Source organism: Crocodylus siamensis, chromosome 1 (genome assembly GCF_052110815.1).
Source record: "Crocodylus siamensis isolate JL-2025a chromosome 1, ASM5211081v1, whole genome shotgun sequence".
In the NCBI taxonomy this organism is placed as follows: Eukaryota; Metazoa; Chordata; order Crocodylia; family Crocodylidae; genus Crocodylus; species Crocodylus siamensis.
Genome location: NC_143395.1, coordinates 11,178,515 through 11,205,877, shown reverse-complemented (window position 1 = coordinate 11,205,877; position 27,363 = coordinate 11,178,515). Strand labels below are relative to the sequence as shown.

General features: G+C 40.6%; 1 protein-coding gene across 2 annotated transcripts in view; it reads right to left on the bottom strand.

Moving 5' to 3' along the window:
* Positions 1-933: 933 nt before the first annotated feature.
* ATAD2B (ATPase family AAA domain containing 2B) overlaps positions 934-27,363 on the bottom strand; it is a 140,693-nt gene continuing 114,263 nt past the window's right edge. The window contains exons 25-28 of one of the 2 annotated variants that reach the window (XM_090031510.1): positions 17,892-18,596; positions 11,803-11,930; positions 7,499-7,627; positions 934-4,967 (exon numbers count right to left, since the gene is read on the bottom strand). In XM_090031510.1, coding sequence (XP_089887636.1) covers positions 4,926-4,967; positions 7,499-7,627; positions 11,803-11,930; positions 17,892-18,596 — 1,004 coding nt within the window. In that variant the 3' untranslated portion in view covers positions 934-4,925. The remainder of the gene's footprint in view (positions 4,968-7,498; positions 7,628-11,802; positions 11,931-17,891; positions 18,597-27,363) is intronic. The other variant, XM_090031517.1, reaches the window with a different exon arrangement.

Below are 27,363 nucleotides of genomic sequence, written 5' to 3'. Positions count from 1 at the left end.
CTGTCTATCCTGGTAGTAGCCCACATTTCTCCAATTTGTTCATGAAAAGTTCATATAGAACCCTGTGAAAAGCCTTGCCCCCCAGTGTACTATATCCGCTTGATCATAGAGCATCGTTGTCCTATGGCAGCCCCAGTAAGCCTAAGGAGAGTGATGCCAGGCCCCTCATAGTAACAACCACTAGGGATCCAAATTACTTTAATCTGATCCTGTATACATGGGACTTGTTTTAGGATATTCAGTGCACACTGGTAGGTTCACAGGAGTAAGTGCCTGGCCTGTAAAATAGATGGAAGTTCTGACACTGAATTCTGAGAGAGGCTAGGTTCACGTACCGTCATATTCTATTGCTCCTGCTTGGTATATGGTTTTCAAGCAGTGATCTTTACTCAGTTTACTGGATACCAGAATCACTAGCTCCAATTTAAAATGTATGCTTCCTGCCCTGAAGAGTGTGCAATACAAACAGTGGAGGAAAAGAGAAAGAACAGCAGCTTTCATGCATCTGGTCTTCTTCATGACATCAGTGGCAAGTAATTTCGTTTAAAATGTTCCTCTTTTAGTTTTAGTTAATGTTCCTTCACAAGGGGTTATATGCATTTAAAAAAGGCTTGAAGGCAGCAATGGTAAAGGAACAGCATGCACATTCAGGGAGTCAGACTTCAAAAACATGAGCAAGGAACTTTACTCCAGAGAGAGACCAGAAACAGAAAAGTGCAGCTCAAACTGTGAAAGTGACAGGTATGAACACACAACGAATTTAACTCACAACCATTTTACAGCTTAACTTGAGCAGACCCAACAAAGGGTCCTGGACCAATGTTACATTTATTGCATGATAAATTGTAACAAGCTACACAATCAGGCAATTTATAATGCAGTAAAATAGCAAACCAGCCAAAACAATGTTCCATATTAAATATGTTTAAATGTGGAACAACTGTGTTTAGTCTGCATTGCACCTTAAATTGAATGTATAACATGCCCCAGACCCAGGGCTGCCTGTGCTTAAATCTGAACAATCAGCCAATCATGAGAATCACAGCGCTGGAATCCAGGACAGTATTTGTATCTGTCCCAAGAACATGACATGCAACCATCTAACTCCTTCATTCATCTAACAAACAAGTTTGACAACCCTGGACTAAAGCAATCCAATGCCATGAAAATAAAGACATACTTATTCCACACAACAGGAAGACTACAGCCTTACTTTGATGCTGATAAACTGCAAGCACCACTGGTCATTTTCCTCCAGTTTAACGCAGAACACTTTCTTAAAGCATAAAGACGTTTTTCATCAGGTTATTTCATTATTAATGCAAGGCAACTTTCACATCTTTACCTGAAATTAAAAGCAAAGATACCAACTAAACCACCAAGCCGTGAGATCCAAGAGTTATAATGTGTCTACTGCAACATCAGTGAGGTCCATTTCTAAAAAGGCTGGAATTAGCTAAGGGATTATCATTTCATGTAAATGCAACAACATCTTACTAGTAGAGTAAACCATGTTTTTCTTGTCATCTTTATTCAAGTATTTCACAGCAGTTATATTACAAATTACAGTAAAATGTTCAAAAATTTCCAGAAGTTCAAAAAAATTAAATAACTTACTTCAAACTAATGCAAAAGAAAGTCAAAATGCAAAATATCAATTTAAACACAATTCTGAATAAAACTATAGAATCCAAAATATACCATAGTTGATGAAAGAAGCCTACTCAATCCACAGAGTAGACGCACATGAATAAAACCAAACAACAGGATTCCCCGATGTCTAAATAACCCAATGTACAAGATATAAAAGATGCAAGTACAAGCCCAAATTCAAGCTTATGTTGTGATTACAAAAAAATAAAATAAAATAATGACTATCAGCTGCAGGACCTGCCATTCAAGCTACTGAAGGAGAAGCCAGCACTGACCCACCAACTTAATCAAAAAATGGGAAGACAAGATATTACAAAAAACAGTAATCCTATAAATACATTGTTGGCATATGAAAAAAAAAATCAAGTAACAATACATAGGACACCAACAAAAAAAATAATCACAGGTGAAATTCAAGCTTGCAAATACAATTAACTCCACAGCCATCTACTTCACCCAAGAACAGTTCTACTATCTCCATACCTCTGCCCCACAGAGAAGCTTACTTCAGTCTGGCTGAGCCATACTTTATTGACCCGACAACAAGGCCTTGCACAGGAGTTTATTTGCAATTTTCACAACAGGAAACAAGGAACAGAGGTCAATTTGTACAAATTCTTGCCAATACTAGATGGCAAAAAAAAAATTAAAGAATCATACAAGAGTAAACAAGTTTAGACCACATGGATAGATTAACAGCTGCTTTAACTCTATAACCATCAGACATCTGTAAAGGAAAAAAAAAAACACCTGATGAAGTGTTGTTATTTGGGCCAGAAAAAAGTGAGTATATAGTTTTACCCAAGTTGTCCACTAAAATATACTTAAATTGGCTAATTCTTTCCAAAAGACCTCAACTGTTAAAGTGGCAGCTCCTTGATTAGTAAAGATGCCTCTTTCAGTTTTCAAATCAATATTACTGACTAAAGGTTGTTTTTTCCAAAAAGAACCTGACCTTTTAGAACCATTTTAATGCTAGGCATGAGCTTAAATTTGCTTGTCACACTCACTGATGACTAAAATCTCAATGGTTTAATTCAAACAAACTTTGCAACCTGTTAAAAATGTATGCAGTTTTATCTTTCACAAGTGCTGCTGCTACTTGAACAAAAAATTTTTTATGCAAGTGAAACTGGAATAAATATTTTTAAAAAATGCTGCAGCAAGAACCTGAGACTTGCAAAAAACCCTTTTATCAGAAGCTTGCTACAAAAAATCTGCTACATTTTATTTAATCAAATCTTTACGTTTGTAACAATTTTCATCAAAATACAAAATGCTTTTAATGCACCAGAGAGCAAAATATTTTAAACAGGTATGATGGTAATAAATACTAAAGAAAACATGAAAAAAAATCCCCATAATCAAAATCTGAGATCAAAGAACCTCTTGTTTAAAATGTGTTTTCTATTATTTTTAATCGCACTTTCCCACCTAAAAAATACAGTGTCTCTACACGGGTTGCATTTAGAGTAGTGTAACTAGATGCATACTAAGACTTGTTTTTTCCCCTATTAACATATTAAGAAACCAAGTGGCATTTAGGGGGAGAAGAAGGTCAAGTTAGAATTATGATGCTTAAACATAAAATATAAAGAAGCACTTTGGATTACTGCAGTAGCCCAAGTTTGTTTTTCTGCAGTGGCATACTACTAATAGCCATAGACATGGAGACAAGTACCTTAGCTTCAGCATGTAAACGGTAGCAGAGTGATTACAGTCCTCCGTAAACACTGTTGGTAACTAAAATACAAAAAGCTGAGGTAGCTCAGTATCTCTGCAGTAGTCCAAGACTGTTTTCTCTAATTAAAAACAAATCACATTGTGTTGCATATTTTGGAAAGACATTCCTGCAGCTACATGTAACAGTTATAATGAATGGTAAAACGTAGCAACACCACAGCCTTTCTACAACATTTTCCACTAACTTGCCTGATAGAAATCAGCCCGGGGAATATTTTAACATTGAGCTTGTGATAAAGACTTTTCACTGCAACATGTTTTGCCTCTTGAAACTGCCTAGACGGTCTCGCCCCGATTTCCAGAAAGGAAAGGTTCTGAACTACACAATTCAGATCCAGAGAACTGCAGTCGGCACAGACCAATTCAGAGGTTCACCTTTCACCTTTTTCCCCCAACGTTAATACTGCTATACATGGACTGAGTTGTGGGAGCGGAAGCCTAGTTAGGTTGTCCTTAAAGTGAACAAGGACTCCAGATTTTCTGAGTAACCACCTCTCCCTTTTACATCCATTCAGCAAGTCCAAGCTTTAATTAACACAGAATTGAGAAAGAGACCTGCCAGAATTAAACCTCTTTTATTTCTAAGAAAATGGACAACAAATAAATAGAGCGGCAGGGAAAAAAAAAGTAAGAGAACAGCCCCCTTCAAACAGTATTTTCTCCTCTTCATTTTATCAACACAGGAAATTTCCACTGTGTAATTTGCTTCAAAAACAAATACACTGATGGAATAAACAAATTTCACCATTTTGGTAAAATATGTGGCTTTTTTAGTGTGTCTTAGTTTAGTTCTGTAGAGTAAGACAGGCATGTTAGAACCATAATACTAGTTGCCATTCAATGACAAGGGAACACATTTCACCCATCTGGAGCTTCTCTCTGAAGACAGCTTTCTAACTGTCATCCACTATAATCCCAACCATCTGAGTAGCCTTATCTTTCTCAATTGACTAAAAAGGCACATTAAAGGCAGTTCTAGAGAGCCTCATCTTCAAATTAATGTACATCCAGTTACTCAAGCTATCTACCACAATGCATCGTTCCCATTGTTAAAACAGGTTTCTGTCCATTACCCCAGAGAACAAGAGAAGAATCTGACGAGAAAAAAAAAACTGGAAAAAAATGTTGCCTGTTTAAAAAAGTTCATCATTGTTATATCTGCTCTATCCAGTTTTCTTGTTTTTATTTGTCTCCTCCACTGTTTGAAGTTTCCCAAAAGACAATGCATGTAGAGAGAACAAGAGCAGAAATGAGAACAGTTTCTGTAGCACCAAAAATCTCCAAGCTGTGGCGTTGTATTCTTTATTTATACCGATACAACTCTATGAAGTTCCGTTTGGTTCTTGTAGGCTGGTTGGTTTCAGGTACCTGAGACAATAGCACCAAATTCAACAGAAAGAGAGAAAGGGAGAGAGAGAGCACTTAAGACTAAGGCTCTGCACGTACTTGGTGCAAATGGAAATTGAATGGCTCAGAGGACTGCTCTCCCTGGAGCAGTTTGAGAGAGGATAAACCCACCCATCTTGAGTTCACAGGAATGTTTCAAACACATGAACTGTTCTTTCCATCTCCTGCAAGAGAGACACAAGATGTTAATTATACACAGATAAGGAGAAATGAATATAGTTACTGTTACACAATCCTATCTACAGTGCTTTTTTTTTTTTTTTCGGGGGGGAGGCACCTGGGGGAGGGAGGAGCCTGAATAAAAATTGTATTAGGAATTGGCTGGCAAGATGAAATAAACAGGTGCTTAAGTAAAAACTCTCAAATGAGTTATGTGACAATCTAGGTCATATCTGCAATTGATGTATCCCATCAGTATCAGAAAGGGATGCGGTCAAAGCGTCTCACTACGGATCAAGAAGCATCTGGACTCTCTGCGCTCACACCAATGCACAACATCTGCTTAAAGTCATTTAGGCTGGAGAGTCAAGAGAGGCCAGATATTAGGCAAGATCTCTCCCTGAGGTATAACTGGCCACACAAACTAGTATTCCATAGTCACCCTAGTCCAGGGGTGGGCAATTATTTCAGCTGGATGGCCACTTAATGAGTTTTGGTAACCTGTTCAGGGCCACATCCATCTCTTTCTACCTCCATCTCCCCTTTCCTCCATTCCTCCCCACAGAACCGGGCTGGAGCTGTAGTTCACAAGCAGCATCAGCCGTGGACCCAGTCAGGGACTTCTGCTGCAGCAAGCGAGCGGTGGCATCAGTTGTGGAAGCAGTCAGCAGGATCCAGAGCCCAACGTGCAACCTTCCAGCAATGTCCGAAGCTGAAGCTGAAACCGACCTGAAGTGGCAGAAGCGCCTTCCTGTGTCCAGAACTGATGCCACCAGCATATTCCAGGTCAGGGCTCCAGGCAGGAGCTTTGGCTTCACTGGGAGGGCAATGCTGTAAGCTGTGGGCATCACTAGCAGATTTTGTGTTGGGGCTCCTAAGCCTGCTGGCAGCATCCACAGCCGATGCCCACCAGCTGCAGTGGAAGCCCTAGCCCAGGGCCACAGCTGATGCCACTGCATCAAAAGCTGAAGCTCCTGGGTGGAAGCAGCCCTGCCCAGCATGATGGCAACAGCTCTACCTGCCTACCTGACACCACACAGACCAGATCCAATGAGGTGGTGGCTGCCACTGGCAGGCTGGAGCAAGTCTGTTGGTGGTCTGTATTTTGCCCATCCCTGCCCTAGCCCAACCTAGTACCACCTAGCCTCAGAATGGACCTTTGACATGCATTAAAAATGCATGAAAGTTGAAGGTCGGGGCAAATTTATCACAAAATATTTTTAAAGCTAGTCTTTTACTGTGCTCCACTTGTAAGGATATTCTTCAGTCATAGAAAATTAGGGTTCAAAGGGACCTTAGGAGATCATGTAGTTCAGCAGTCACCAACCTCAGGAGATCATTTAGTCCAGTGGTCAATCGTGGAGCCTCTCACAGTGGATCTCAGTTTGTCAGAGGCTCCACGATAGGAAGTCGCAGGATACACGTGGCTGAGCTGAGCCGAGCCATGTCCTCTGCCACCCGGGCTGGCCTGGGTGAGAAAGGTCAGAGCCCAGACAGCTTGTCTGGGAGGCAGGGGGGCAGATCCTTGGGTACCCTTTACTTACAAAAAATGATCTTCACCATACAAGGGTCGGAGACCACTCATCTAGTCCAACCCCCTGCTCAAAGCAGGACCATCCGCATCTACATCACCCTGGGCAAGGCTTTGTCTAGCCAGGTCTTTAAAACCTCCAAGGGTGGAGATTCTACCACCTCTCTGGGTAGCCTGTTCCAGTGCTTCACTACCCTCCTAGTGAGAAAGATTTTCCTGATATCCAACGTAAAGCTCCCTTGCTGCAACTTGAGACCACTGCTCCTTGTTCTGTCATCTGTCACCACTGAGAACAGTTCAGCTTTGTCCTGAATCACCCTTCAGGTAGTTAAAGTCTACTATCAAATCCCTCCCTCACTCATCCCTTCTGCAGACTAAATAAACCCAGGTTCCTCAGACTCTTCTCAGAAGTCATGTCGTTGAGCCCCTGAACCATTTTCACTGCCCTCCTCTGAACTCTCTCCAATTTTTCCACATACTTTCTATAGTGGGGGGACCAAAACTGGACATAGTATGCCAGATGTGGCCTCACCAGTGCAGAATAGATCAGAATAATCACTTTGGAAAGAGCCAAAGCAACTACTTGAAAGCTCCTGCCTCTCAGCCACATTCTCAGTTCACTAGCACGTTTTCTCACTGTTAGCTCTTTGTCCTCTCTCTCCTACACTCATAAGGACTACAGTCTTTACCAGCCTTAAAATATGAATCTTATGGCTTTTGTCATTTATATCCTTTAGAGACCAGAATTAGATGAACAGAAAGATACCCACGGTTAGGTTTGTTCTTCTGCAGAAAAGAGATTGGAGCAAAGGGTCATCTCAGAAACTAATGACCCTGGTGATTTTTATATCATTGCTGATCTAAGGTTCTTTTTATTGTTAGTAAATACAGTTCTCAAAGAGGGCTTCAGATGTGTACTAGTTACCACAGTTAGCCATTGACAAACATTTTAATAAGTGTTTAGTGAAAATCAGGTGAGAAGTTAGAGGAGCCGTAGTGCTTTACCTCTACAAGTTGTGATTTGTCATAATCCTTACGATGCCGGTAGATGCATTGACTAAGAAGTGAGTACAACCTCTCAAGTTGGTCAACAGTAAGGTTGTCACTTTTCTTAACCAACAGATCAAGTAGTTTCTGTTGAAATAAAAAAAATACATATACATGTAAATTACGAAATCAAGATTAACATGTAATCATTCTTGAAATCCATTTGAGATTTTATTACAGTTTATCACTGTTCAAGAATAAAACAGAAGTGTGCTGGAAGGATTTTTACATTACAAACAAAAATGTGATCTAGCATGTAAATAATATCATTGTCATAATCAGTCATCAAACCAAACAACTGTAAATAGGTCTTCCACACACATTTATTTCAGTATATAAACTGTATATCACTGATAAAATTATGAATGCATGTTCTTACCAGGAAGACACTCCCTATACACATCTACAAAGATACTTCATGTTTTTCCTTCAAAGTGATGCCTACCTAAATACAAAAAGCTTTACCCAAGTGGTGTGCTGAGATCTCTGCTATCATGCTATCATTTCTTTCTACTCTCCCATCTGTGTCCTATTGTAAACTAAAGTTCAGGGGACGAGGAGCATCTTTTCATTCCAAACTTGTACAATAGTTAGCACAACTTGGTCCACGACTAAAACCCCTGGCAGATGTTACATATAAGACGTGATTAACCAGTTAATTGAGTCTTAAATAGTAACTGGCCACATGCTCAGAAAATGGCATAAGAAAATGTACAACAAGCCAATCCACAAAATGAATCCACAAAGCACGTAAAAATTTTGTGGTTGTTTCCATCGTGACTTAAACTAAACATATGGCAGAGTCCCTGCCATGCAGCCTGATGCTGGCTGCATGGTGGCACCTGGTTGACAGCTCCCCCCGTGCCTTGGCAGGCTGGCAGTCACGTGGGACAGCACCCCGCTGTTTTCAGGGTGTCAAGTCAGGGGAGCTTATCAACTGGATCAGAGGTGCTGGGTCACGGAGAGCCATAGGACCCCCCATGACCTGGCAGGTTGAATGTCTTGCCCTGCAGCTCCAAGGGAGCTGTGGAATAAAATACTTAATGTTTCCTGGCCACAGGGACCCTGAGACAGGGAGAGGTTCCCTGTTCCTGGAGTCCTTGCATGCCAGGACTTTTAAAAACCTGACTTGCCCAGCACACAGTAACCCTGGGCTCATAGATTTCATAGACATTAGGGCTGGAAGGGACCTTGGGAGATCATTGAGTCCAGCCCCCTGCCCAGAGGGCAGGAAGGCAGCTGGGGTCATAGGATCCCAGCAAGATAGGCATCCAATTTACTCTTGAAGGTGTTCAATGTAGGTGCTTGAACCACCTCCGATGGCAGACTGTTCCAGACCTTGGGGGCTCGGACAGTAAAGAAATTCTTCCTTATGTCCAGCCTGAAACGGTCTTGCAGGAGTTTGTGACCGTTCGACCTCGTCATCCCTTGGGGCGCTCTGGTGAACAGACGTTCCCCCAGATCCTGGTGGTCACCCCTGATAAACTTATAGGTGGCCATCAGATCACCCCTGAGCCTGCGCTGTTCCAGGCTAAAGAGTCCCGTGGCTCTCAGCCTTTCATCGTAAGATCTGTTTTCCTGACCTCTGATCATGCACGTGGCTCTCCTCTGGACTCTCTCAAGCTTCTCCACATCCTTTTTGAATTGTGGAGCCCAAAACTGGATGCAGTACTCCAGCTGCGGCCTCACCAAGGCCGAATACAAGGGGAGAATGACGTCCCGGGATTTGCTCGAGAAGCATCTATGGATGCACGCCAGCATTTTGGTCGCTTTACTAGCCGCAGCATCGCATTGCAGGCTCATAGTTTCATAGTAGCTAGAGTCGGAAGGGACCTAGGTAGATCATCTAGTCCGACCCCCTGCCTTAGCAGGAAAGAGCACCGGGGTCAGATGACCCCGGCAAGGTGCTCATCTAACTTCCTCATCTTGTGAACATGATGACCTCAGGTAACCTCTCCTGGATCCTGGGGCCCTAGTGTGCCAGGACCTCAAAAAACCCCATGTTTACAGCTGGGCTACATGTAAGGTTTTCTGACATCCTGGTGCACAGGGCTCAGGGAGCCTGTTGGAGTCTCGTGACATCTCATGGCTGAGACCAACAGGGCTGATTGTCCACTACAGTCTTGAATTCCCACCAGAGTCTCCAACAGTCTCTGGTGCTGTCAAGGCAGAGACTGATAACCAGCTGACAGGAACTACACTAAAAATAAAAATAATAATAATAAAAAAAAAAATGACTAGATAAAGCTAGATGTTTCTAGAAACTGACACAAGAAATGTAGGACCAAACTAGTTTCTAAAAATGTACAATTTCTCCTACGACTAGAAATGCATCTCAGAACTTTTGCTTTATTGTATGTTCTTCAGTACCACACACCCCCAAAAAAGACATGCACTTTGGTTTTGGAGGGCAGAATACAGATGAAAAAAATATCTAGTTATGGCTGATGGATAGAGAATGATATTTAGAGATTTGCTTTTAGGAACTGGCTTCTAGGTATAGTAAATATTGCGTTAGAACAATGGTCTTGTAGAACAGCAAAGGTTAACCGGTTTCTAGAAGTCTGTTTGTGACAAAATTTCATGTTCTCAGCCTTTGAGGCAGACAGGATATCCCAAGCTAACAGACAAGCAGGCACATACATTCTGTGAAATTGAAAACATGCTAACAGTGTACCATAAAAAAAAAAGACAGGACCCTGCAGCATCGGCAGCAGGTCATGCTGACCAGCTGCAGAGCCCTTGGGATTTCCAGTTTGGTGGACTAACCAAATTCGGAGTCTGGGGATGCCTAAATTAAGACACCAGTAAATGACCAAATTAAGATGCATGGGTGTGCTGGGTTTGTGAAAACACAGAATTATGCGGACAGAAGAGAACGTGGACAGTATGTTGACCACAGGGAAACCAATCAACAGTACCTGGAAATGAAAGTTATCCAGGGAGAAAGAATACAAAAAGAGGGACTTTCAAACACACCACCGAGCTGTCTCACCCACCCCATCAGAGGGGGAGGTCAAGGGCCGATGCCCACCAAGACTGCTGACATCTGACATTCAAGCAAAGAAACAAAGGATGACATTCATAGACTGGCCAGGTGTACCGTCTGGCATTCACGGACTGACCAGGTGGACCTCTGTGAAACCCTGGAACTGGCAGATATGTAGGATCGGGGGAGAGCGGGGTTATTTTGTTTGCCTTGCCTGCATTACTCTTATCAGCTATCATTGTGCATCAATAAAATTTGCCTATTATTGAACAGAGTCATCGTGGGTCGGTCTGAGGTTTTGGGTTTGCCCAGAACAAGGCATCAGGACCAAGTCATGAATCCAGTGCCAACAATGATCAAGACCTAGTTGTAAGGGCAGAGTACACTTCAGTACCACTGCTCAGCCAAAAATGATAGTTTGAAACCCTCTCATCTGCAGCCAAGCTGGCATCAGCTTTTGGCTACTCAGCTTTTTGGTTGCAGCTGTATAAGGGTAAAAATTATAGCTCTAATGCTGAAAAGTACGCTCTGCCCCTTCTCTATCGCCAAGAGAGAAGCAGAACCCACAGCAGCCAATACAGAGTTCCCATGCTTTCAGCCCAATTGAGAAATCAGCTTTTCCACTTAAGACGCACACCCCAATTTTGGAGGAGAAAGGTTGATTATATGACGGAAAGTTAATTTCAAGGATTTCTTTTAGTTTTAATACTCAGTAATGTTTCCATCAAGGTCCCTGGCACTCCTTTCCAAAATCCTGTATTCACTGCAAGACTATCTGCTTTCTCAGGTACTCTGGAGGGACAAATTCTTTGTTCCCTCATAGTTTCCCACTAATTAAAACACAATTCTGTACTCTGGGGCTAGGCCAGAGCTACGACCAGGAAAGCAGTAATTCTCATCAGTTTGTGTTTGAATCCTACAGGTTACTTTTACTGAGCAGTGGTATAAAGGTTATGGAAGGCAAAGTATACCCTTCATTCACTTGGCATTTAACAAAACCAGAGCACTTGTCACACCCCTAAAGATGCATATTAATATCTGCACAAACAGCAGTAGAAATAGTGGATGTTATTAAATTATTCAAAAATGACCAATATCAATAAGAGTTTACCAATACCATTAACTTGAATTTATTTAAATAAAAATTGCTGACAAAAGGCACCTTAAAAATAATGCTAACAAATATAATTTCTACAGTCAACATTCTGCATTGGATGTAGCATTATGAAAAGCAGTAGGATAGGTAAATAAGGTAGTTCTCAAGTCTCATTACCTTTAATCTGCTGTGGTCAACAAACACTGGGGGTACAGGATCCAATGTTTCCTCTGGAACCTGTTCCAGACTTGCAGATTTTGGCTGCTCCAGAGTGACTTTTCTAGATTTCTTACCTTTGGATGCACCTGCAGTTTGGACAAAAAAATACCACCATATCAAAAGACAGATGGCAGAAAAATCCGTTACCACTAGACAACAAAAATCTCTATACCTTCAAATGTGATGAAACAAAGTCATGCAACAAACATCTCACAGCATTTTCTATTATTCAAGCGCCGTGTTGTCTAGGCATTCAAATTCAGAAGTGTGTTTGTATTACTACCAACAGACCCAGAATGCATGGACTCATGAGTATCAATTATGTGGCTTATCAACACCTAGCAACTCCCTTACGGTCATACAATTTAAAGCAGAAGGAGCCATTACAGACATGCAGTCCGAAGAGTCTAACTGGCCAGTAAAACCTGTAGCTAGCCCATAACTTCTGGTTGCACTATAGTACATCCAAAGACTTAATCTTGACTTTAAAAAATTAAACTGATAGATAATTCACCATATTCCAAAGTGTAATTCCAGTATTTAATTGAAAAAGGACTTTCCATCTCCAAGCTGATTTTACCAAACCCCAGGCAACTGAGTTTCCAGCTACTGTAACTGCCATAGGTCTAATTCCGCTATTTTTTGTTCACCACTTCTACCTCCAATATATTTTATACCTTTTAGATCCTATGGTATAGCATCCTTCTTCCATGTAGAGGACTGGATGACAGAACTGTCTTTAGAGCCAACACCACTTTCTTAAGGGCCCCCAGAGGGATTAATGTTTGTGCGACTAATTTCTTTATTCTAGCAACATTTTGAACCCCAGAATTTAAAAAAAAGGTTAAAGCCAGAAGAGATTTAATATGCCCAATTCCCAAACATGAGCTACTCAATGCTTCTTTTGTGGAAGTAGTAGTGAATGGTTTTTCAAAATTACTGTCTAGGTTCTCAGGTGCATCTTTACCAAAAACAGCTGGAAAAATCGCTTATAAACTGTTGATTCATTTTTATTTAATTTAATTAAACTCTAGTTTAATTTAAAATTTTTAACTCATGCCTGTTAAGTACTCATACTACAGAGATTAACACTGATTCAAGATCTTTAACTGCTAGTGTCACTGGACATTTCAACTCCATCTGACAAGATGAAACTGACAAAGAGAATTACTTTGGCAGAACTGACTCCGACATGGCTTGGCTCTATTTCTCATGCCGCTCAGCAACGGGCTCACTGGATCAGTTCAGTTCGTTACTCATTTCCCTGGGAGGTGGTGCCCCTGTTAAAAGATCTTAGATCCTCTTGTCTTTCATTTTTACTTGGTTCCATTTTAAACAAGTGTTAAGAGGATTCACTGCTGGGTAGATGGCTCACTGATATGGCAACTACTGACTTATTCAGGTTGCATGTCCAACTCAGGCAAATTCTTTATGTGAAAGAAAGCAATGGATTTGTTAATTTTATTAAATGATAAACAAATAAAGCATTGCCATTAATAAGCTTAAACTAACAACTGAGCAATACCCTGGGCTTTGCAATTTCTATCAGCAATGCTATTGTGACAGCAACATTAAATATAAAGGTCCAGTTAGTCTATCATCGGATGTAATTTCTTATCTTTGGGTTCATTATTGCCTCTGGTTGGCTATGTAAGAAATAACACTATGGTCCCCACTGCTTGAAACAAGAGCCTAATAGCTGCTGGTGTCCTAGGTGGGTTCAATTCTATAAAGATATAGTTTCCTGTTTGCTGGCAACCATCACTTATTACAGGAGAATGTTATTCATCCACAACAAAGCAGCATATATCTTTACAGATAAAAGTCAAAACACCCTGAGCTTAAAAAATTCAGTGAACTTCTCCGTCAGTATTAATGTTCTTTTAACTTTAAAACTTCTGAGGCAGGATTCCAGACTGAATAATCCTTATGTGTTCCATTGTCCCCTTATAGCCCGAGATGACCAATCAACCCACTTACTCCTATCAGAGATTTCTGGTGGACAGAGCAACATTTCATAACTACACACCAAATGTATAGTACATGTTCCTAAAATCCCCAGCTGATACCAGAATTGAACAGTACTTTAAAGAAACCTCTGCTGCAGCTTTTAACCATTCTAAATTACCCATATTCATATAACTGTATTACACTGTACTTCAAGACTTTTAAGAGTGCCTATGTTGAGGATGCATTCTGTCTTCACCCCCTGAAGGAACGCCCAAGCACTCCCAGCAAATGTCTGAAGGGGGTTTACAGAAGGGAGGCCCATACGAGAACACGCAGGATGAGGAACCTCAAGTCCATACCAAAGTGCAAAGCCCTTAGTTTCGTTTACTTGCAGCATTTCTTTTCCCTAAAGTTCCCCAAAAGCCCCTACACTCAGGACACTCAAAATACTACAGTTCCTGGAACCAGAGACAGGGGATAAAATTCTCTTCGCCCTCCAGGGGCCTTATGCATAGGGTCACCACACATTCTGGTTTGGCCAGGACTGTCCTGGATTTTGAAGACCATCCCCAGATGGTTGGGGATAATTAAAATGAGACCTGGGTGTGGGACACAGCCTAATGGAAAGGCAGAGCAGCATGCAAGCCAGGCAGCTCCACCTCCCCACCAGACTGTGCCCACACCCTGCCTGCCTCTGCCTGCAGCAGCATCACTGATGGGAGAGGGGGGAAGCTGGGGAGGAGGGAGGTATCCCAGATTTCTTTATGGTTACTCTACTTATGTGCCACCTCCATGGTTCTCCAAAGCTTTTAACAAGCTCTAGGAACAAGGGGCAATTTGGTTCCGAAGTCACACTACTGTTAACTCAGCTCTGTGCCTCATTTCAAGTTTCCTCCTTCACTTGGCTCTTTCACAACCTGGCAGAGAACTGTACCCACATTCCTGAACAGGATCCTTCCTAGGAGAGATGACAGGAACAACAAAGTGAAAATGCCAACTGCAATCCCCTCCTGCTGGGTCATTAGAGCATCACCCCCACTGCCGCAATGAGCAGCAGACTATTCATTTGTCTCCTCTTCCTTTCCTTTGTCCAAGCACAGATGCAGTTCTCTATAGTGACATTTTTTCATTGGGAAATTTCAAACAACTGGCCCAGGATAGGAAAATATGGAACTGTGTCAATCCCTCACTGAAGCCATGGAAATAATTTACTTAAAAAACAACAACTCCAAAGTGCTTTTGGATGGTCAAACCAAAGAGCATCAGCTGTAGAGGAACACGTCCCACCACAGCTGATTGGGTTATGCGTTCCCTTTGCCAGGTGATTCCCTGCCTCCCCCACTGCCCCATACCTCCTTGCCAGGATTTACACTGACCCATCCCTCTGGGCGAAGCACAAGTCGGCACAGGTACTGGTAAGAAGGTGTGGGGCACTGTGGCACAAAGGCAAGGAAAGGTGACACCTGTTTCCACCCTTTGGGTACCAAGTTCATTTTTTAAACTGATGATCATGAAGATCCCACCAGTGTTCATCTTCAATGTGATTGTTATATAGCTTCCTAAAGGTTTATTTATATCCACAGAAATGCATAGCACAAAGATATACATTGACCTGCTGAGTTTTAACATTAAAAATTACTATGGGGAAGTAAAGATGTAAAGTCACCAAAAAGCAGAAGGGTTTTTGTTGCTCTTGTTGTCATATTTTATACATTAAAGCTGTTGCCCAAAAATACTGTTCCTCTTTCTACAATCTCCAAGATTGATTCCTCTCTCCATCTCATCTCAAGAATTTAAACTACTTTTCTTCCGGCAATTCTGACTGTCAGCAAGGCGGTCTTCAGTCTATCCAGAATTCAAATTGTAAAATTATTTCTTTCTCTAGCACTCAAACCACACTACTACCCCTTCTCCACTTCAATCCCTTCATTGACTGCTCATCTTCCTGCTTAAGTCGAAGATTTTGTTCCTCACCTACAGGCCCTACAAAATCCATTCCTGATGACACCTGTTCTATTTCTCATGCACCGTGCATCTAGAGCATACTCTTCATCTCTTATTTCTTATCACTCATTTATACACATTCTTCTATGCTACCTATCCTTAAAAAACAAATCTCATAATTCAAACCCTCAGCAACGCTCACTTCATTTACAAACAGTAACACGGATCTTTGATATTAAAATACTTAATTTTTGTATATATTAAAACATAATAAACTATCACAGCTTTTACATCTCTTCCCTGAAGAAACTTTGCCCCCCAAAGAAAACTGCCCCTCCTTTTCCTTTTATTCATCGGTGTCTTTCCCTTTCCCTTGTCTTTTTTTTTTGCACATGACATGGTCATTGCATCACAGTCTCTGGAAAATGCTTAAATCAGGAATCTTTACTTGCAGTACTACGAACACCTCACTTACGGCTAGGTAGAAACATGCTGAAACCCCGGGGCTGAACCGATTTAAGTTACAGTTTTCTGTAAGTGGTATAGTTAGGTAAGTAACAAACAGAACACACATTCGTCCTTTGGTGTGTGGGGGGGGGGTATAAATCTTAGACCAGGTACAGCTATTTTTAAACTAGTCTATGCATGCAGAACTTCTATTCTGTTACAGGTATAAACCAGTTTTCTGTGCCAGATTTCCAATCACTTATACCGGTAAAAGGGTAATGTTGGTACCTGGCCTATGAGAGGAACAATTGCTTTTATTCTCAATTTATAAAAACAAGGACTCCTGATAATCTGATTTTACCAGAACCCTACAGATTCATAATAAGATTATAGTCTATTTCACTAGATTCAAACCCAGTGATAGCTGTCCTGTAAATTCTTGGATAAGGAGGCACATGGAGCCACACCACAGTGAACCCTGTCTCAGTGATAGTTTAGAAATACTCCAATTATCCTCAGTATAATATTACCTCAGTATCTGCAATGTTCCCCAGAAAGCTTACAGATGTATACAGAATACTGTTAATAAAGAGATAAACTTATTTATCAAAGATGGTTGTTGTCAACTTTTTTTATATTCAAGGCATGCCTCAGAAAATGCCAGCCAGCTCTTAGTATGCATTTTTTTTTACTACAGAAAAAGTAATACAGCAAATCTTCTGTTGCAAAGAAATTGGAAAGACACAACAGGTTTCTGACACTATGGATTTAGGAATTTCTGGTGTATTTCATGAATCATGTTTGCACATCTAAGCTAACATTGTGAGATCCTCTGGCACCTTTGAAAGGATCTCAAGGTACTTCAGGGTGCCATGGCACCATGGTTGAGAATTACTAATCAAAGGCAACATTAATTTCATAGACATTAGGGCTGGAAGGGACCTCGGAAGATCATTGAGTCCAGCCCCCCACCCGAAGGGCAGGAAGTCAGCTAGGGGTCATAGGATCCCAGCAAGATAAGCATCCAATGTACTCCTGAAGGTGTTCAATGTAGGTGCTTGAACCACCTCCGATGGCAGGCTATTCCAGACCTCAGGGGCTCGGACAGTAAAGAAATTCTTCCTTATGTCCAGCATGAAAAGGTCTTGTAGTAGTTTATGACCATTCAACCTCGTCATCCCTTGGGGCGCTCTGGTGAACAAATGCTCCGCCAGATCCTGGTGGTCACCCCTGATAAACTTGTAGGTGGCCATCAGGTCACCCCTGAGCCTGTGCTTTTCCAGGCTAAAGAGCCCCATGGCTCTCAGCCTGTCGTCGTACAGTCTGTTTTCCTGACCTCTGATCATACGCGTGGCTCTTCTCTGGACTCTCTCAAGCTTCTCCACATCCTTTTTGAATTGTGGGCCCAAAACTGGATGCAGTACTCCAGCAGCGGCCTCGTCAAGGCCGAGTACAAGGGGAGAATGATGTCCCAGCCAGCAACGTAAGAAAAGTTTGTCCACCATATTACCTAAATGGTATTTCATCAGCATTACATGCTAAACGCATAGCTGCCATGTTGTAAGAGCATTAAATGTTCAAAATGCACAGGCTGTGGTTCACAACAGTACCACTACCTATTCCAAAAAGACCCAAAAGATGCCTGGCTACATTACTCTAAAATAAAGTTAGCACTTAAACTAGAACAATTAAAATGTATGCCATACCTTCTTTATCTGGCTCAGCATCTTTAGTCTCAATGTCTGTGTTCTGTAACATCTTCTCATTATTGCTGGATTGTGGTATCTCAGTGTTAGACTCTTTCACCAGATCAGCTCCCTGATTTTCACTGGAAGCTTCATTTTTCTCCTTTGGCTGATCTTCAGATATAGCTTTTTGTTTGTTACTAGATACATCATTGTCAACACAGGGTAAAACTACATCAACTGTTTCCACTTTCCCATTATGACATGCTGAAGCAGGTGTCCCTTTTAAGCTGTGTAGAGATGCTTCTCCATTTATGCACTCCCCTTTAGTTGGAGACTCGTTCCTCAAATCCTTTTCGGCATTCCCTGTAATGTTGTCAGGTACCAACAGGGATTCATTTGAGCTCTCTTCTTCTGTGGATGCAAAGTTGTTTTCTTTTCCTACAGTCCCGTTGTTAAGCCTCTGCTCTGCATCTATATCCATGATATCACAAGAGGACTCATCATTTGTCATCGACAGGTCTCCCGTTTCCTCTCCATTTTCCTCAATGCAGTCTGTACTGATCTCTAGCTCCCCATTCTCTAGCAGCTTGCTATCATCCCCATGATTTTCATCATCAGCAAACTTTGCATCATCATCATCTTTCTTCAAATTGTTGACTTTTCTTTTCTTGATAATTCCTTTGCCCCACTGAGAACGCCGCCTTGACTTTCTTCTTATTCGAACTGAATTAAACAGAGAGGGAAAACATGTCACTTTTAGTCCCAGTAACCCTTTAACATTTATAAGTCGTGTATTAAGATGAAGGAATGAATATTAATATATATGTCTACTCCCTTCTAAATGAGGCCATTCATTTTCAAAAAACACTGAGCACCAATTCATGAGGAAGTCAATGGTAAAATTCCCTGTTTTCAACAGGAGCAGTTAGGATAATAGTGAGGGTTTTCAAAAGTCCCATCAATAAAGGTTTATTTAAAATAAAGCAATTATTCATAGATTATTTCCCATAAATTAATCTATAGGACACTTTGTCACTTTATTCTTTTTTTCCATGTTTCTCATAAAAACCCACTAAAAGAAATCAGTCAAACCAAGTCATACAAAACAATTCAGGGATGACCAATTTTATTTTCCTCTTTTAAACTTCCAGATGATTTAGAACCATTAAATGAACCACTATAATTATGAGAAGCTTGGTACGGTTTAATTTAAAAAAAAAGAATGGAAGGATTAATGTAAATCCAAACTACATAAACACACAATCATAGCTGTGTTAGGTTTGGAAACCCGAGTCCCAGCACTAGTTCTGCTGCAAATTAGCTGTGTTCAACTCAAATCATTATCATTTTGCAGTACTCTAGCTGTTGTGCAGTTTCCTCCATTTTGAAAAATTTGGCTGTACTAGGGGATTTCTCAGGCTTTGGTGTTTGTAACATCTGACAAAACTGAGGAAGCCAGGTACTATCAACATACCTACCCACCTCTACGAGTTGAGGGAGATAAGTGTTTGTAAAATTGTTTTGAAGATACAAGTACTAGCGCAAGGTGTTGTGAATTCTCTCTCAGGAGCTCCAAGAAGTATAATAATTAAATGTAATACTGAGAATTTTTTCCCTGTACCATACTTCCTCTGGTAATTTTACTACTACACTGAGAACAATAAGCCATTAACCTTTTAGTTTTAAAAGTCACCTTGAAAAATCACAATTCCATCTGAAAAGTGCATGGTTATTATTGTTGCAAGCAATCCTAAAGATTATAGAAACTGAAAAATGAGAAAGTGCATCAAATGTACAAAAGGCTGGGGAAAAAGAAACCTTTCTCCACAGCCAGTTTTACTGTTTATTGATGATCAGCTTCATTCCTTTCATGCATAACTTGGCAAGACTTCTTATACATACTTCAATAGCGTCTTCGAGAAGGTTTTCGCCAGTAATAAAACCTGCTGAACTGAAACTGAACATTCAGAAGCACAGAGAGAGCGAGAGAAAGCACAAGTGAGAGCGAGAGAGAAAGAGAGCACGACAGCTAGAGACCCTTTATCACAGGAAATTTTGCTCTCAAGCCTGTTCAAAAGACCTGTATAGAAAAGACAAAGAGGGAACAGAAACTTTATGGGGGGGGGGGCTTATAGAAATATTTAAAATTCAGGACTTACAATTAATATACATCTTTTACTTCTAGCAAAGAACTCATTTCAAAAGGGACAGTATTCTTTAAAAAAAAGAAAAGAAAAGAAAAAAAGACATCAACTTTTGGTTGGAAAAACTTTTATTCATATCTATTCTCAATGATTTGTACCTCTGACATGCTCAGTCTACAAGTAAAATACACCACACCAAGCCTGGGTCAGAGCCCATGATTCAGCAAAACAGCTGAGCATATTCCTAAATTTAAACGTGTGAAAAATCCCATCAAAGGAAAAAGAATTACTCTCACACTTCCACTTAGACATTTTTGTCTGTTTAGAGCTTTGCTGAATCAGGACCAAACAGTCTAGCTGGGTTCTTTTCTTTTTCATTTCCCAGCACCAGAAGTTGCTGGCCAAGCAGGCCTTGTCACACTTGTGCAAGCTGGGCTGCACAGCTGCAAACAATTAAGACACAGTAACTACAAGAACTCCTCCCAGGCTGACTCTCAGCTGTACCATTCCTCCACTGAAGCAGAAGAAATAAACCTATTTTGTTCACTAAAATCAGAGCATACAAAAGCAGCAGATATACTGAATAAGACTATTTTAAACAGTCATTTCTCAGGGTAAAGCTAATTTTATTTTGTTGCTGAAAGTACTTCCGATTGAAAAACAGCACTAAAAAATTAGAATCAAAATAGCCAGGGCATAGGTGATGCACGCCACGTGACAGGAGCCCTTCTCGCTTACATAATTAACAGGTGGTGACAAAAACAAATGGTTAAAACTGAATGCCTTTTCTTCCTTCCCAAACTCACTCCTTTCCCTGTACTGTGATAAAACCACCATGTTTTCAATCCCTCATACTTGTAACCTGGGCATTGTCCAGGCCTCCCCCATTAAACTAGAACTAGACATGCACTTCCATGCAGCATCTCAAAAGCATGGTGTTTCTTTCTCCAAACACTCCCAAGATGCAGACTTTCCTCTCTATCTACACAGCAAAATCTCTCTCCAAGCTTTCATCAGTTCCCATTCTGATACCTTCAACTTCTCTCTCAGGCTCTCATAACACTCTTTAATCTAAGAGATTAGACGAGCACTTGGCTGGGGCTACTCGACCCCAGTGCTCTTTCCTGCCCAGAGCAGGGGGTTGGACTCAGTGATCTAATAGGTCCCGTCCGACCCTAGAACTCTATTAAATCTATGAAACACCCCTCTCCCCATTCATCCTCCCACATGTACTCAACCTACGGTTACTAGACTCAACCTCCTGGACCATTCCTCTGACCTGCCAACCCCAATCTCTGATTCCATTTATTGGCTTCACCATGTTAAAGAAGCTTCTAGGCATTATTTGTATGGTGCCTTCAGATCTTAGCTCTTTCACATTTCTTAAAGGCTGCCCTTTTATACATAGTTAATCTGTAAGGCCACTGCCCTTTTCCATGCAAGTTCCTCAAGAACCACTTTTACTAATACACTTAACAGAAATTAATTAACAACATATAGGTGGCAGGCAAATAAGGGCTAGCATATTAAGTATCTAGACAGTTTGTATTATCTGCTATACCTAAAAATATTCCACTTAAAACCACCTAGTTGCAGTCCTTTTTACTAAAAATTTCTTAAACTATAAACTCTTCATGACAGAGATATGTATAACACATAGCACAACACTGTCCCAAGTCTTGACTGAGGTTTCTGGACACTGTAAGAATGTGAAACAAGAAAATACAGAGACCTGCTTTACAAAGAATTAAAAAAACACTTTTTTTTTTTTTAAACTTCTATAAGAATACTGCAAGGTGTGATTCTGAAAATCTGTCTGATGGTGGCAACATATGCCTCAAATTCTGTATTTTAGGTTCTTAAGTAACATTGAGCTCCAGGTCTCTTCTGCTCATCCCCCAGTAGTAGGTAATGATGTAGCCAGAGGAGAGATACAGGACCCTGGGTATATCCCCACAGTCACAGTGGATGACAGCCAAGAACAGCCCAGCCCTAGGAAGAGTAGAACTGGACATGCTTAAACAAAACAACAGGAAAGAAGAGGCACAAACTTCTGCAGCTTCCCGTGTTCTAGTATCATACTTTCTTTTCCTAAAACTACTTTGAGAACCAATATAATCATCAGAAGCCTGGTGGGTTTCATGTAAAAAGAATGAAAGAATTAATCTCTGAAAAATACTGAACAGTTAAAAGTACAGTCAAACTACAGTAGAAAGTAGTCATCAGAGAATGTGGTCAATAATTGACTGGAAAGGGGAGAGGCCTAGTAGGTGGGTCCTCAACGAGTCTGAGCAAACCTGAGAGCTTTAAGGATAGATATTGTCAGTATGTTGAGTATCTGCTGAAAATCAGAAAGCTGCTCCTATTGTGTCTGGACCATGAAACGTGCCTGCTTCATTGGAATCTGCTGTTTACCAATTCTGCCATAGATAAGAATATTCTGTAACTCAGATGAACAAAGATTAAGCAGAAAGCATCTCTGGCCATAAGATGAGAGAATGGCGAATCCAAAATGGAAAAACCTGTCCTTGTCTTCAGAATATCATGTATTGCTGAGGAGGAAATTAGACTGGAGACTGAACGGAAAGAGTCATCAGGTTTGAGAACCAAAAATGTGTTGGTTGATCTAGTGCTATCATTACCATTCTGTCCAAGGTCTACATGAATGTTTTGGTAACTCATGGGTTCAGCAAAATCAGAGGGTAAAATACAATAGATACTGGAATCAGGGATTCAGGAACACATCACTAATATCCTTTATTCTACTCTCTTCTGAAGAGGAACTTGTAACCTTTTTGTTCTTTTGACAGTGAACAGATCAATGGCTGCACAACCACCCAGATGGATATCCATGTATTCCAGATAAATTTCTAATATTAAAAATTTTCTTAAAAATAGTTGCACACCAACCATGGGGAGTTGCATTCAGGGTTACTACAGCTACAGCTAAACTAGAGCTCTAGCACAGGTTCGGTTTTCTTAAATCCAGAACAGGGCAGCAACTTCTCAGTCCTGGGAATCAAATGCCTACCTCACATTTCTGAAGTACTACTTCTGTTCCCTGAGACTTAAACCTGACTTCGAACTTACAATACAATACGCTCTCACAACAGCAATCCCTGAAAAGGGTTAAGGATACTTTTTGAGGATGGTCTTGACATTAAAGTATATAAAACAAGGGAGAAGCCACTCTATTGCCACTTTTATGATTTCCAGGGCCCAGCATTACGTAGTGACGGAGCTCCATATGCTACAGAAATAAAAACTTAACTTAGGGGAGGAATAAAAAGAGAAGATCCAACAGAAAATATATGACACTTCTGACAACAGAATCAAATGCGTTTTACTGATGAAGATAAGGACTGATACAGTTGGTTTCCAGAGGTATCCTTATTACTGACAGCAGTCAGAATGGTACCAAAAAACCACGCGTCCCTCAGTGCCCCATAGGATTTTGGTATCAAACTGTCTGGTAATATTGACAGGTGAACAAAATGCATCATTACCAGATGTATCCTCTATTGGTGACAGTGGTGTCAAATAGACTGTGACATGTACTAGAAAAGCTAATTTAACGGCACAGTTATCAAGAGTCAGAATAATGGAGGAGGACATGTTTTGGACACTGACTTACCCTTTTCCAAAGCAATCTGTGGGAATTTGGGGGCTTCTCGGGGAAAGACTTGCTAACCGAAACCTCTTCTCCTTAGCCTCTGCTTAGCCCCTGAGGTTTACTGATTGACTGAGATCTGTGAGGAAAGATGTCAGGAGCACTTTTGGAGAAGTGCTCAGGATTTTCAGCCACAACCACTCAAGGGTCTAAATAGGTACTATTACTTTCTCCGAAGGAATCAACTTCAGGCAAGTCTCTCTCTAGCCTTTTGAGTTCCTTTAAACAATTCACAAATATAACATCTGCCTGGTACATTTGCTTCATGAAGATACAATAAGCATCTTGAGTGTCCCTCATGGAGACATGCGACTCCTTTCCTGAAAAATCCTTTTCAAGGGCTAGAGATCTGTATTTAGTCACAACAACTGACCCCAAAAGGAAAGGAATTTTTTTTCTTTGAAGAAAAAAAAGACATTAATCCAAAAAATGCAGGCTTAACCCTAATGGCTAACTGCTAAGTACCTGTTTGCTCACGATACAGTGAGGAAGTCACACAGCAAGAAAAAAAGTCCTAAATTCACAGCCACAGGTGGGCACTGAGAAAGAACAGAGAGACTTGCCATCCATCATGCCCTTCAATGGGAGGCACGAGGTTACTTCAGGGCAAAGACGGTGCTGGCCTAAAGAAGATGAATCGAGTGCCCAGGTAGCAGGCTTACCAACACCAGAATTTTATATAGGCAAATACTTGAAGAACCTGACAACTTTGAGTCAAGTAGGGATACAAGAAAACAAGTCAATGTTCATGATTTATCATGCACTAATCACTGCAAGAGTTATTTCTGGGAGAAGTACAGCCATAGGCAAAAATGCAAAGAAAATCAAAATCAATTTAAACAGATCAGGAAAAAAACTACGTCTACAGCACTTGGAAGTCCAGTTTTATACTGTGCATCTCCATCTCTATAGTCCAGTTATTTCATGTTCCTCCACTGAACATCTTCCTATGTAGCAACTCTTACAAAGGGAGACATGCCAAGCAAATCCATTTAGTTCACAGAATACCATTCTTCATATACTCTTCATATAGCAACAATACGAGGAAACCATCACAAATGTCCCTAGGTCATACTGAATTCCAGAAATATGAACACTTTCACTTTAAGTTTATTAAAATGACATGTAGGTGGGTATTCACAATTTTATCTTTTATTCACTGATTTGAAGGTCTCATGCCTACAAAACTGTTTCTGTGTCAGAAAAAAAATCAAAAACTAAAAAACAGACCTCTCAAAAAACAAGCAAATGACAGAAAACAATGGAAATATGTTTCTCATCAGAAGTCTCCTTTCTTGTTTCACATACATGCAATATGGCTGGTAATAACAGTGGTCACAGACATGAGAAAACTTCCATGTAAACAGCAACTGAAGAGGTTAAAAAAATGAATATGGAAATATAGAGAAAGAGGTAGGAAAACAGTGAACAACTGAGATAAAAACCAGACAAGCAGATTTTATTTGCCTGCTCAGAATAAAATGAAAAGGCATTCAAGTACATAAAAGGTGCCATACCTAAACACAATAGAAGAAAAGATTTTTCACTGTCATAATTACTCTGGAAATTGCATAGCCAAATATTGCTGACATCAAGAAGGTAATGATATTTAATAAAGAATTAGTCATGAGTATTAAAAGTATATACAGTTTTATTTTTAAAGGATTTTTCTTTAGAAGAAATAAAAGGCTAATTGTTTGGGGCTCAAGAGAACACACTAGCTAAGAGGCTATGAAGTAGTGCCAGTGTCCTTCAAAAACAGGAAATTCAAGAACGGGAACTGAGATTTTTTGCTCCTTCCCTTGAAACAGCTGGTGGTTGCCACTGAGGAATTTGGACTAGATGGAACGATGCGAATTGCTGGACTAGATGGAATAATGTTCTAATCCAAATGGCAAGTCCTCTGTTCCTAACATAAAATTAGGTACAGAGAATGATCAGTCCACTTGTTCAAGCTCAGGTTACAACATCTCTCCTCTCTGAGTATGTCCGTACAGTGCAAAGCGGCACGGTGCAGAGATAACCGAGTAGCTCGGCATGTGCTGACTCCTGGAATCGGAGGCAGTACAGCCATGTTCACCTGGTGCTGAGCCCAACTAATTAGTTCTCCACAGAAAAGAGGCCAGTTAAACAGGTCTTGGACTATAACACTAACAGTGACAAGGCATCAAAAGCCACTGGCATTTTAGCCATAGTGTCATCTTTACCCTTTAAGCTCTGAATGACACTTAAGCTGCCAGCAGCCACCAGCATCAAATTTGTAGAGATTTTGGTCCTAAACACAGAAAATGTTAAAAAATAAAATAGGACAGTCTTCTCTTTCCTGAGGCACTTTATTTGCTTTAAAACCACTTAAATGCTCAACAGTCAATGCTCATTAACATCCACTAAACACTCAGAAACAATGACAAAATAAAAGGAACAAAGAAATGGCAACTGAATAAATAAATTGACCTAAGGGACTGAGAATAAAAAAAATGTAAGAAAAGAAGAAAAACAAAAGGGGATTTTTTTTTATTTTTAAAGTTGCTTTAAAAAAAAATGTCATCTAGATTTTAAAAAAGATTTATCCTTCCACCACTAGATCCAGGAGACATTCTGATCTCAGGTTATTTGAAAACCCTGACAAACACTAATTCACCCAAAGCCACTGCTGAAAAAGGAATAGTACACTAAAAATGTTTTTTTTTTATTCTGAAAATAGGTTTTCTGCAACAATTTCTTTGACTGATTTCAGCTTTATGTAGTTTAAATCAAATATCACGCCTTGCTTCATTTGGTGGGATAAAAATCAGTATTGTGCTTTCTCTATTTGTTTTACTTGCTGTGAAATAAAGTTTTTGGTACAATTTGGATTTTGAGTTATTTTTAATGCTTCACATAATGCACTCAGATAAATCTACAAGGGTTGTTCCTTGCCCTGACAATTACAGGAATGTGGAACACCTATCACTCCAGGCTGTGCAGACTTTTATGCACGTGAAATGCCATTTGATCTATAGTCTACCAAATATAACACAATACTACTGAATATAGCAACAGAAAAATTCAAAAGCAATTATTTCTTGAATGGACTATTGAGATGTGGTTGAAAAACAGCAAAACTATGACACTCACTCCATCTACTGGCAAGATGCAGGAATATAGATTGGTTTTCCTATAGTAATGCAATAACCGAAGGAGAGCTTTATCTAAACCTGTCACCCAGGTCACTTTTGTATGTGCCCACCACAATGTTCCCCATAAACTATTTTAAAATTAACATTCACTACTTTAGCAGCAACTTAGTATACTTACGGTTTCTCCCAGGAGAACTGTTTCTCCTGTTAGAAACATAATGCAGCCTAATGTTCACAGTTTCTCTGATACCAGCATCTCGGCTACATTGCATGACCTTTCCCCCTCAAGGCCCCAAGAGTCAGTCTGAGACTCAGCTGAACTCCACCGCTGAAGCTGTGCATAGAGCAACCCCCCTGTTCTCCGTTACCACCACCTTAAGTGCCTCAGTGCCAGGGAAGCCCAGCCCCTTTCACAAGCGAGTGCTGTTCTGCACTTCAGGGTTGCAGAGACGCACAGGACACTGAGGCATTTGTGCCCCTACACTCCTGAGACCCTGACTCCCAGACCCATGCCTCCAATGCCCCCAGACCTAGACCCTGACATGCCTGTGACTGAC